The 13,581-nt window shown below is 40.7% G+C and overlaps 1 protein-coding gene across 5 annotated transcripts in view; it reads left to right on the forward strand.

Moving 5' to 3' along the window:
- The first annotated feature begins 11,097 nt into the window (after nucleotides 1-11,097).
- LOC123989536 (pre-B-cell leukemia transcription factor 3-like) overlaps nucleotides 11,098-13,581 on the forward strand; it is a 138,606-nt gene continuing 136,122 nt past the window's right edge. Inside the window, exons 1-2 of one of the 5 annotated variants that reach the window (XM_046290611.1) lie at nucleotides 11,098-12,238; nucleotides 12,687-12,760. In XM_046290611.1, the coding sequence (XP_046146567.1) occupies nucleotides 12,039-12,238; nucleotides 12,687-12,760 (274 nt within the window). In that variant the 5' untranslated portion in view covers nucleotides 11,098-12,038. The remainder of the gene's footprint in view (nucleotides 12,239-12,686; nucleotides 12,761-13,581) is intronic. The other 4 variants (XM_046290617.1, XM_046290615.1, XM_046290612.1 and 1 more) reach the window with 4 other exon arrangements.

The raw sequence follows: 13,581 nt of genomic DNA on the forward strand, positions 1-13,581 counted from the left end.
TATTTTCTTACTTTTGTTGTTTAAGGGCTTGTAAGTAAGCATTTCACTGTAAGGTCTACTACACCTGTTGTATTCAGCATTTCACTGTGAGGTCTACTACACCTGTTGTATTCAGCATTTCACTGTAAGGTCTACTACACCTGTTGTATTCAGCATTTCACTGTGAGGTCTACTACACCTGTTGTATTCAGCATTTCACTGTAAGGTCTACTACACCTGTTGTATTCAGCATTTCACTGTAAGGTCTACTACACCTGTTGTATTCAGCATTTCACTGTAAGGTCTACTACACCTGTTGTATTCAGCATTTCACTGTAAGGTCTACTACACCTGTTGTATTCAGCATTTCACTGTGAGGTCTACTACACCTGTTGTATTCAGCATTTCACTGTGAGGTCTACTACACCTGTTGTATTCAGCATTTCACTGTAAGGTCTACTACACCTGTTGTATTCAGCATTTCACTGTGAGGTCTACTACACCTGTTGTATTCGGAGCATGTAACAAATTAAATGTTATTTAGTAAGCGGCGTTTGTTTGTCGAATTGCTACATTTAAATGTGAGTTTCTATCTTATTTTTCATGACATGTACATTTAAGTATTATTTGTAGTTGTCACTATAACAAAACACTTGGTGTGGACGGCCCTTTACTGTGTCAGTGACCACTTGAATGATGGGAACAAATCATTTTCTGTCCCTTTTTTGCAGAGGTGAGCAACAGGTAGGCTATGGCATCATTCTCCTCCACCGCATCCTACTTGTGCTTAAATATGCCCCAATACACCCAACAACAACGAAGTCCTCCACTTTTTTTTCGGAGCAGAAGATTAAGATGCTGGTTACAGTAGGCTAAATGGAGAGAGACAGGGTAGGCTCATAGGTAAGTGTCAGTCAGAGGCGGGAGACGTGCTATTATCTGGAGAGAGACAGACAGAGAGAGAGAGACTTCTACTGTACTACATACACAACACTAGCTATGCCAGATTGATAGCGGCTGCTTACTTTGTAATGTTCAACAACAACAAAAATGCAACCTTCTTTACAGTCAATACCTGAACTGAAAACCTGTTTCACAGCCTGAGTGTTGACATCCTAAACATGCACCAGAAAACGTGTCACCAGTGTCTTGTATTGCCACAAAGTGTGTACATTTGTTTTGTCTGCCAGCTAGCTGATAACCACCCACAGTTCTGACACCTTAGCTATGGGTCAGTATCAGGGTGGAATCTTTGAGCTGGGAGGTAGGGGGCTCAATTGACTGTCACCAACGTCAGCTAACATTTTTTAGATTGGTAAATTTGTTTAGCAGCCAGTTGTAGTAATCAAGGTCGAATTATGGACCCGGGTCTCCATGGGTCGAATTACGGACCCGGGTCCCCCCACCGGTTTGATAGTAAAATCTCACTCAGATATCTTCTTTTTTTTTAAACGGCACACATTTCTTTCCACCCAATGGCAAAATTGCCGGAAATGTGTTGTAAAACTGCTCATTTTAATTACTCCACCCCATGGGAAAATGAGTAGAATTACATTAAATGAGTTATTCAATTGCTAAATCTTCTGTCCACCCCTGTCAAAATGTGTAGAACTGCAGAAAACTTGCTTTAAAACTGACACATCATCTCTACAGCCTATAGCAAAATATGTAGAATTGCTGGAAATTAACAAAAAAAAGGGGCTCCCCTAAAGTGTTCCGCTCTCAAAGTGGTGGTGGAGGGGAGGGGTACAAAGCCCCCCCCCCAAAGGTTAGGGCCGGCTCTGACTGCATGTGTGTAGGTATGCAGATCAGCAAGCCACTGCGGCCTATCATCACAGTTGCCCATCCCTGAGTAACACGAACGAAGCAGACAACTCGAGCTTCCTCGCGTGCTTGTAGCTAACTGGCTACAAACCCACTGCACACTAAGCTAGGCAGTAACGTTAGCAAGCTAACAGCAGCATCAACAACATCATCATCATCATCATCATCATCATCATCATCATTTGTGCAAAACACAATAGCCGGCAGAAGATAGTTAGTAAATTCGCTAGAAAATTGGGTATAGTACCTATCTACTGGGTTGTTTGGCTAAACCCCTAAACCAACTCGCGCGCTAACTAGCTAACTACCTGCATATATTTAGGTTACTTTAGCTAGGTAGCCATCTAGATGGAGCTTGTCGAAATAGCCAAAATATGTAAACGAGCAAGCATAAACACTTATCTAACTACTGTAGTTCTATAATTCCTAATAAACAGAGGCTAAACTAGCTAGCTAATGTTAATCTTACTCTAGCTAGCTAACGTTAGCAAGGCCCTGGCTTGCGCTAGCTACTATTAGGTATTTGTGCCTTACAAACCTGCTAACCTACCGTTATGCATGCCTTATCCGAGGAAGAGAAAGTTCCGAGATACACTGTACCATCTGTGCATACGTCCAGTTACAGTGTCTCATTTCAATAACGCTAAAATAAAAACTTGAACTCTTAGAAAATCAACAATAAACTCCATGACAATGTATTTCCTCTGTTGACAGTGTTGATGCAGTTCCTACACACCGGAAGTGGAGTGTCAAAGCAAGGTGGGAGGGACCCATCCCCAAACACAACACCCCAGACAAACTTGACTGACGTTTGGCTAAACCAATAATATTTTAAGGAAATAATTAAAGCGCTCACCTATAGCCAATTAATAAATTGCAATGAACAGTCACAGAGAATTGAACAACTTTGTATTTTCTTTACAATTAAGTTTGAAATTCATAGTGTAGATTGCAGAACATTTTCTTTAATATTTATATATTGTGTGTGTGTGATATACTAGTGTGCAAACGTATTACCACACACATTTGTTAAGAGACAGTATGTATGATGAGAGAAATAGGCATATGTGTGAATGCAAGCTTGTCTGTCTATAGCATTATACATTACGTGCTTGTGAGAGTGTTTTGCATGTGTGTAGACAGGCTAACCATCTTTGGTGTGAGTGTTCATGCATTTGTGTTTATGTTTATGCATGTGTGTAATGGTGTCTGTGTTTCCCTCTCACCCCCCCCTTAAGATTTAGATGCACTATTGTAAAGTGACTGTTCCACTGGATGTCATAAGGTGAATGCACCAGTTTGTAAGTCGCTCTGGATAAGAGCGTCTGCTAAATGACTTAAATGTAAATGTAATGTAAATGTTTGTGCCTGCATGCATACAATACATAATTTGCATAGGATGTTCAATCCGTAACAACAAGGAATAACTTATATATTGCATATGACACAAAAAAAAATGTCATGTGGTAACTAACCATCCACTCACAGCCCTCTGACTGGGGCTCCGTTTACTCTGTAGGCTACCTGGGAACTCGTACAGGCTCTGTGGATATAGAGTGGGGTTTGACAGGAGCATATTTCAGTGATGAATGCTGCATCCATAACAGGAGCTCCTCTCTCCCTCAACTCCTGGGAGTGGTACGCTGCTACTTCAAGGTCAAGTGAAAAGACAGTGTCATCATATAGCTCAAGGGAGGAAAAGTCAGAAAAACATTCCACCCCGCACCTCTGCAACAGTTTCAGAGGGATTGCGAGAGTATCAACAAAGAGTGTCTGTCCTTACTTGGGAATAGGCCTCTCGCTTGAAACCGTGGCAACATTAAAGTGGAAATATTTACAAAATGTTAAAATGATTTAATGTTGGAATGTTGAATCAGGCACAGGGCTAAAAGCTCTCAGTTGTATTTTTCCCCTACTGTGTTGTAACACGATAGACATACTGTATAGAAAGAAAATATGATTTTAATACTGTATTAGCCAGACTTAGTCAAACGGACTGGATAATTACAGTACCTTTCCCATTGTAACGGATATGGTCATAATGAACATGGTCCTGAAATCTGGATTTACAACCAAATTGTATGGGAGTGAAATATAATTAAGCAATAAGGCACAATATACCACAACAAATAGCTGTTCTTACGCACGACGCAACACAGAGTGCCTGGACACAGACCTTAGCCGTGGTATATTGGCCATATATCTCAAACCCCAGAGGTGCCTTATTGCTGTTATAAACAGTTTACCAACATAATTAAAGCAGTAAAAATAAATGTTTTGTCATACCCGTGGTATACATTCTGATATACCACGCCTGTCAGCCAATCAACATTCAGGGCTCGAACCCTCCAGTTTATAATAGTGGTTGGGATATGGCCAAACCAAATATAATTAATTATATTTCAGTGGTTGGGATATGGCATAACAACATATTGTTCATTATGTTTCAGTGGTTGGGATATGGCATAAGAACATATTGTTCATTATGTTTCAGTGGTTGGGATATGGCATAACCATTGAATACATATTAAAAGGAGATTAGCCATTTGATTGTAGAATTCAACACCAAATCATTCAAAACCAATATTTGTACTGTAATGTGAAACCTGAATGGGACAGACACAATACATTTGTGTCATTGTATTATCAAACTCAAGTGATAATGTGCTATAACATCATGCCATTCTCCTCTGCAGTGGGAGAAGAAATTACATGCAGATTGTAAATCTCATTAGGAAATAACTCATTCTATATTTGAGATTGACAAACAACAGGTGAAGGTGATATGCATTATCACTTTTCAGGCTATAGAAACAGAAGAAAGACCGCGACCGGGAGGTCCGTGGGGCGACGCACAATTGGCCTTGCGTCGTCCGGGTTAGGCGCTAACCAAGGTTGCCAGGTGCATGCGCGCGGTGTTAAGAAGCAGTACGTCTGGTTGGGTTGTGTATCGGAGGACGCATGACTTTCAACCTTTGCGGTGTTAAGAAGCAGTACGGCTGGTTGGGTTGTGTAGCAGAGGACGCATGACTTTCAACCTTCGTCTCTCTCTCGTACGGGAGTTGTAGCGATGAGACAAGATAGTAGCTACTACAACAATTGGATACCACGAAATTGGGGAGAAAAAAATATAACAAATAAAAAAATATAAAAAAGAAACAGAAGAAAGTTACGTACCAAAAGCATTTAATCAATGACTTCAAGTGTTATACCAATAAATATCAGTAATATTTTCCAAGCACACTGACTACAATGAATCCCATATAGCTGTATGATGTATGATTCTCTCTGCATGTGTGGTTTATGGTATCTCTTTACAGTCAACCTGCCCATAAACAACCATGTTGATTCACAAGCTATTATATATGTTAAGCAATTAGGCCTGAGGAGGTTTGGTATATGTCCAATATACTGTACCACAGGTAATGGCTGTTCTTAGGCACGACTCGACATATACGGTCTGATATACCACGGCAACTGGATTACTGTTCATGTACAAATAACAAAAAGTCATAACAACTACATTGCGTCTCTGGCAACCTAACCGATGGAATGAATGGCCAGCAAGCTTGGCTAGCAACCATGGATGTGTCTGATTGTATTTTCATCAAGGGATGAAATAATAGCCTATGAATACATGTATTAAAATACAGAATTTTATTTAGTTGGTAACCCGTCGTAGAACAGCAATTGTACAATCAAGGTTGTGCAAAGTGAAGGTTGAAAGCAAATCAAATATTATTGATCACATACACATAGTTAGCAGATGTTATTGATCACATGCACATAGTTAGCAGATGTTATTGATCACATACACATGGTTAGCAATGTTATTGCGAGTGTAGTGAAATGCTTGTGCTTCTAGTTCCGAAAGTGTACTAATATCTAACAAGTAATCTAACAATTCCACAACAACTACCTAATGTACACAAATCTAAAGGGATGGAATAAGAATATGTAGATATAAATATATGAATGAGCTTCCAACAGGACAATGACCCAAAACACACAGCGAAGACAACACAGGATTGGCTTCGGGACAAGTCTCTGAATGTCCTCGAGTGGCCCAGCCAGAGCCCGGGCTTGAACCCGATCGAACATCTCTGGAGAGACCTGAAAATAGCTGTGCAGCAACGCTCCCCATCCAACCTGACAGAGCTTGAGAGGATCTGCAGAGATGAATTGGAGAAACTCCCCAAATACAGGTGTGCCAAGCATGTAGTGCCATACCCAAGACGACTCTAGGCTATAATCGCTGCCGAAAGGTGCTTCAACAAAGTGCTGAGTAAAGGGTCTGAAACTTATGTAAATGTGATGTTTCAGTTTTACATTTTTTTTATACATTTGTAAAGAATTCTAAAAAACTTGATTTTGCTTTGTTGTTATTGTGTGTTGACTGATGAGGGGGGGGGGAAATTATTTCATACATTTTAGAATAAGGCTGTAACGTAATAAAATGTGAAAAAAAGTTTGTTTAGCTCTCCCTCTCTTGTCAAATTGCTTTACTACCACCATGGATATGTCCCAAAAAATAGTTATTTAGTGTTTTATATATGTTGCTAACCAGTTTATAATACCAATTAGGCACCTCGGTTTTGCGGTACATGACCAACATGACTAATATACCATGGCTAAGGGTTGTATTCAGGCACTCCGCTTTGTGTCGCGCATAAGAACAGCCCTTAACCGTGTTAGGTTTAAGCAAAAAGGCCTGAGGATGTTTATTTTTTATTTTTTACCAGGCAAGTCAGTTAAGAACAAATTCTTATTTTCAATGACGGCCTAAGAACAGTGGGTTAACTGCCTGTTCAGGGGCAAAACGACAGATTTGTACCTTGTCAGCTCAGGGACTCGAACTTGCAACCTTTCGGTTACCACACGGAGTGCCAAGATACAACCCTTAGCCATGGTATACTGGCCATATACAGATAACTGCCAAAATAAAGGAAACACTTGAGTTAATGAGGGATATACAGTATATGGAAAGCAGATGGTTCAACACAGGTGTGGTTCCTGAGTTAATTAAACAAGTAACATCCTATCATGCTCAGGGTCACACATAAAAATGCCCAGTTGCCCATTATTTTGGCTTCCATGGCGAGAAGAAAATTTCTCGTGTACTAATCCATGGGGTGGAAGATAGCTTAGTGGTTAGAGTGTTAGTGGTTAGAAAGGTTGCTAGTTCAAATCCCAAAGCTGACAAGGTAAAAATCTGCTGTTCTGCTCCTGAACAAGGCTATGTTCCTAGGCTGTTGTTATAAATAAGATTTTGTTCTTAACTGACTTGCCAAGTTCAATGTAAAAATATATTTTAAAAATCCCTCCAATAGAGTTCCAGACACTTGAAGAATCTATGCCAAGGTGCATTGAAGCTGTTCTGGTGGCTCATGATGGCCCAACACCCTATTAAGACATTAAGTTGGTGTGTCCTTTATTCTGTCAGATACCTGTACCAAAAACCTCTGAGGTGGGTTGGTTATAAACTGGTTAGCAACATAATTAGTCATTTTTGGTCATACCGTGGAATATTTAAGCAATAAGGCACTAGGGGGTGTGGTATATGGCCAATATACCACGGCTAAGAGCTGTTCTTAGGCATGATGTAACGTCCGAGGTTCCTTATTGCTATTTTAAACTGGTCACCAATGTATTTAGAGTGGTAAAAATACAAGTTTTGTCATACCCGTGGTATACAGTCTGATATACCACGGCTGTCGGAGAATCAGCATTCAGGGCACGACCCACCCAGTTTATAACATCTGATATACCACAGCTTTCAGCCAATCAGCATCCAGGACCCATACTTGGTTTATGGGGCGGCAGCGTAGCCTAGTGGTTAGAGCGTTGTACTAGTAACCGGAAGGTTGCGAGTTCAAACCCCCGAGCTGACAAGGTACAAATCTGCCGTTCTGCCTCTGAACAGGCAGTTAACCCACTGTTCCCAGGCCGTCATTGAAAATAAGAATGTGTTCTTAACTGACTTGCCTGGTTAAATAAGGGTTAAATAAGGGTTAAATAAGGGTTAAATAAGGGTTAAATAAGGGTTAAATAAGGGTTAAATAAGGGTTAAATAAAAAATAAATAAAAAAAATAAAATAATAATTGCCAATATACACTGAGTATACATAATATTAAGAACACCTGCTCTTTCCATGACATGCCTTTGAACGGGGTATAGTGGTAGGTGCCAGGCGCACTGGTTTGTGTCAAGAACTGCAATGCTGCAGGGTTTTTCACGCTCAACAGTTTCCCGTGTTTATCAAAAATCAAGAACCACCCGAAGGACATAAAAAGTCAAGTCAAAAAAATAATTAATTAATTAATAAAGAAAAATAATTCTAGATCAGCTGTACTCCACACACAGAGATGTGTACAAAGCTCTCCCTCGCCCTCCATTTGGGAAATCTGACCATAATTATATCCTCCAGATTCCTGCTTAAAAGTAAAAACTAAAGCAGGAAGTACCAGTGACTCACACAACACGGAAGTGGTCAGATGACGCGGATGCTACGCTACAGGACTGTTTTGCTAGCACAGACTGTAATATGTTCTCGGGATTCATCCAATGACATTGAGGAGTATACCACCTCAGTCACCGTCTTCATTAATAAGTGCATCGACGACTTCGTCCCCACAGTGACCGTACGTACATATCCCAACCAGAAGCCATGGATTACAGGCAACATCTGCACCGAGCTAAAGGCTAGAGCTGCCACTTTCGGACACTTATATGAAATCCTGCTATGCCCTCAGACAAACCACCAAACAGGCAAAGCATCAATACAGGATTAAGATTGAATCCTACTACACAGGCTCCAGCATTCATCGAATGTGGCAGGGCTTGTAAACAATTACAGACTACAAAGGGAAACCCTAGTGCGAGCTGCCCAGTGACACAAGCCTACCAGACATGCTAAATGCCTTTTATGCTCGCTTTGAGGCAAGCAACACTGACAACTGAGACAACTGAGACAACTGCGTGATGACGCTCTCCGTAGCCGATGTGAGCAAGACCTTCACAAGGTCGTCAACTGACTGTTGACGATCAGCTGACGTCAACATTCACAGGGCCGACAGATTACCAGGACGTGTACTCAGAGCGCAGACCAACTGGCAAGTGTCTTCACTGAACCTCTCTCTGTCTGAGTCAGTAATACGTACATGTTTCAAGCAGACCACCATAGTCCGTGTGCCCAAGAACACAAAGCAAGCTGCCTAAATGACTACAGACCCGTAGCACTCACGTCCGTAGCCATGAAGTGCTTTGAAAGGCGGGTCATAGCTCACATCAACATCATTATCCCTGAAACCCTAGACCCACTCCAATTTGCATACCGCTCATACAAATCCACAGATGATGCAATCTCTATTGCACTCCACCCTGCCCTTTCCCACCTGGACAAAAAGGAACACTTATGTGAGAATGCTATTCATTGACTACAGCTCAGCATTCAACAGCATAGTTCCCTCAATGATCATCACTAAGCTTGTGGTAGTTATGTAGAGAGATTGTTAGTTTATCTGCCACATTCAAGCATACGTTGGGACTGTTCCATTTAAATCAAATCAAATCTAACTTTATTGGTCACGTGCGCCGAATACAACAGGCGTTTTCAGCGCATGTGACAAATAAAGTTAGATTTGATTTCCCAACATTTGTTTGAATGTGACAGACACAGGTGAACGTTAAAGATATAAACCATTGACACAATCTAACATTTTCTCTATATACCCTTAACACATGCTGATACGTGACATATTTCAATCAACACATCGCCACTAATCTGCTGTTCATAAAACCGAAATAGCTTTATGGAAGTGAGGTTGAGACCTAAAAGAAACCGTTTGGGCTTACTTATTTTCTTGTCAAAATGACTCGAAACAATTGCAAGAAAAACATCCATAGTGAAATGCCGAAAGTAAAATACATATCTCACTGGTTGACTAAAAAGTGTGATTGTTCAGATTGCTCAAGGGAATTACTTACACACTAAAAAGGGAAAACACAGGTAAAGCTGTCTACACCTAGGCTACATGCAGGCAGAACAGAAAGTGGCTAACACGACACCTCTAAGAAAACAGGATTCAGCCAGCAACCCTTGTTCTTGCAAAAGTTAGAATTATGTTTAACTTTAGAGGCAGAGAAAAATTGTGCACGCAACGGGCGGCAGCTGACGTCCCTCCCCGTGCCACTGCCGCCCGGGTTGAAGACAAATCTGCTGCTAGCTTTACACAGAAGACAATGGAGGCGGCTGCGCTGGCTGTGTGGGTAAGCGGATTCCGGTATTTCCAGTCATGGTGAAGGCAATAAGCAAATAACAGGCCGGTTCAGTGTCTCAATTAGGCTTTTAACACCCAATTCAGTTTAAACTGGCATTGTATAAATCCATATTTCTGTTTGTGTTTTGATTTGTTTAATTTATGCATTGTTGCACGTGGAAGCGGACTCTTCCATTGGAGATAAGTTTGTACCTCATTTGAATATCCATTTATTCAAATGCCCTTACTCTCATGTTGCCTACAGTAGGTTAAGGAGGGGACCATTGGAAAGCCAAGGTGCCCACTTTGGTCCGACTCGTCTCCAGAAGACCACATTCCTCCATTTAGAGCTTAGGCACTGCACATGCATTGATGCCACAACTTTGGCATTTCAAGCATGGTTACATTATAAATCTCCACTTCCTGATCGGAATGCCCCATTCCATCATATGGCTATTCTAAAGGCCACTCCCTGAAAGTTGTTTAAAATAAAGCTGAAAAGAAAACCATTCTTTAATCCACATAGGCCTTCAATTGTATACCTTTCTTGATGTTAAGTATATCCTTCTCACATAACTATCTACAGTATTTTATTATTGCTGAACTGCCTGAACACTGTCTTTGTCTCTCAAGTTGTGCATCCAATTCTCACAGTTGCTGTCATAGCAACCAAAAGGGAGGACCACCATGCAAATATCACTCGTGGCAACGACCAATGGAAAGTTACTGACTGCCCATACACTTATCTTAAGGGTGGGCCATTGACTCTGCTATTCCATCATTGGTGGATTTGACCTTCAGTCTACTTCCGCAGAGAGACGATTGGAGAAAAAAAAAGCCCTCTCTTTCATGTTTAGAACCTTGCTGCCCTAGAATAGGTCAGGTCGTAGTTGGATCACGTGAGCTACAGAAGGGGGTCATTCTCCACATATAGTTTCATTCTAGCTTTTTTATAGCACTCAACTCGATAATGTCTGTGCGCCGTAACCTTGAATGGGTTTAAGTGACGACGAGTCTTTTTATGCATGATCAAATTAAGAGTGATACTTTGCGTTGTCTGAATTAGGTGTCCTCTTCAGATTAGCGTCATCATATCTCAGTGCTATGTGCTGTAGTAAGAGCCGAGGGGGAGGCTACAGGAGGGACAAGGGTTTTACATCTCAGAAAGGGGTGGAGCTTCATACGGTTCTTCTATTTTTTTTGATGCTATAGCGTTCAGTCTATCACGTCCTCCCAATCGCTCAGCACACCACCAAAAACCGTCAACTAACCCAAGACTGACGTGATTTTGACAGGAGTAGACCTACAGGAATTTACGCATTGCTATTTGTTGCGCAATCATACCATTTCTTTGTCAAATTTTTAACTTTTAAAAGTGGCCTACTCGTTCGCTATTTTTCTAGCACGTTATTACCCGTATTTTAGCATCGGAGAATCCACTGCAACTTTTGAGAAAAGCAAGTGGTGCCTTGTGACATTGTTATTTTCGCTGTAGCACATTGTGTTGGGTTGCAAGTTGCGCTTGGATTGCTGCTTCTATGGAATCTTGGAAGTTCGTATCAAGAGCAGAACAACGAGGATGCCAAGAGGATACGCAGGGAGAATCGGTTGAAGACAACATTCAGACTGAAAACAGCACGGACCTTTTTGCATGAATAGGCTACCTGCAAGACACACCTCTATTGCCTAGGCTACTCAGATTAATTAGTGTTAGATAATGAATATCATATTGATTTTAGACTGAAACATAATTTTCATTACATGCTGTGAATTGAAGAAAACTATCAGAGCATATTTTTTTTATATAGTCGAGTACCGTTCTCGGTAACCTATAATTTACAATTTTCTGTAACAGATCGCGTTCAATTTTCAATGTGCCATCAGCCGGACAATATTGCTCCTGTATGTGATTGAAACATATACAATCTTCTCTTTTTGCTTCGCTGAAAAGCGCATATTGATTGTGTTGCGGCATCATGATGGAGGAACAAGCCCGGATAATGCAGGCGCTCAGCGGCGTGACTCTGGCTGGCCATTCGGTACAAGGAGGCATGGGACTACCGCCGCCCCACGGACACGAGGGGACCGATGGGGACGGAAGAAAACAAGATATTGGGGACATTCTTCATCAAATAATGACAATTACCGACCAAAGTCTGGACGAGGCGCAAGCAAAGTTGGTCCTTTTGAATTATTTTAATTTCGCGAATTAATAATTCTACACACAGTTGGCGAATAATTTAATTATGGGTTATTCTGTAGACAGAGGCTACAGTCATAGGCTATAGGCCTATGGCAACTTTTTAAATTGTGACAGATTGTTCATTGGTAGCCTAATGTTCAATAAGGTTGCATAGGCATGATGTCTCATGTGCCCTATCTGGCAAATTGCATCTTTGACCAATTAAAATATTAACATGATAACGACAAAAACGTACAGTGATAACTATACAATTCAATTAATGTGAAGTTGGATACAATAGTGGAACTATATATACCATAAACTCTACATGTGCCCTTGAGGCCTATCAATTTGAGTTATTTCCCCAATTTTAAAGGCACAAAACTGATATTGTAGCTAATGTTGTTACTAACACGCATTTTTTGTTTCTTTACTGACAAAGGAAACATGGATTGAACTGTCACAGAATGAAACCCGCGCTCTTCAGCGTTCTCTGCGAAATCAAAGAGAAAACAGGTGAGGCGAAAAGCTGTAACTACACTATTTAGGGAACCTTGCCGACTGGCAATAGGTTTCCATTTGCAGTCAACTCTGTTCTTTGCGCTCGAAAACATCATTTTTTTAATCATATAATATATACAGCTACATTTCACAAGATAATCTGTTTGTCATTTAGCAGATGAGATTGAACACCGTTTGCACCAGTTTGACCGTGTTTCAGCTAGAGCACGCGGATGACCTGTGTGCGTTGGTTGGTAATGAATGTGTCTGCATAAGGTGACGGCTAAACAGTACTGTATAATTCACTGAAGCTAACATTATATTGGATGTAGGCCTACTATACTACTAAGGGGGAAATTGAAGTTGAATAACATGAGTTTATATGACGTTGGTTGCCAGCATTTTTCCACCCGAAGAAAACATCACAAAATATTGCCATGGCAGATAAAGAGAATATGTCACACTTTATGAAGAAACTGGCACATTTCTTGTAATTATAATTTAACCGTGTGAGTAAACACTCCACTAAGGTCCATTAGATTGGAATGCATGTCTGATTATGTCAAATCTGGATCACACTGTGAAGGATGGATCACACTGTATGTGAAGTTGCTCAGAGAATTGTGACAAGTATTTTCCATCTTCCTTGGTGATGATAGTAGTGTAGTTAAAAACTAGTATAATTCAATAGATTTTACATGGATACTTCAAGCTACAAAAGCTCAAGTGTAGCCTATTGTAATATATATTTATGAATGGGTGAGAGGACTATAGATGTCAAAACAAGGTTGGTGACATCATTTTAACACAGTGTAGAAAGGTGTGCAATTGACTAA

The sequence above is a fragment of the Oncorhynchus gorbuscha genome, linkage group LG11 (genome assembly GCF_021184085.1).
Source record: "Oncorhynchus gorbuscha isolate QuinsamMale2020 ecotype Even-year linkage group LG11, OgorEven_v1.0, whole genome shotgun sequence".
In the NCBI taxonomy this organism is placed as follows: Eukaryota; Metazoa; Chordata; class Actinopteri; order Salmoniformes; family Salmonidae; genus Oncorhynchus; species Oncorhynchus gorbuscha.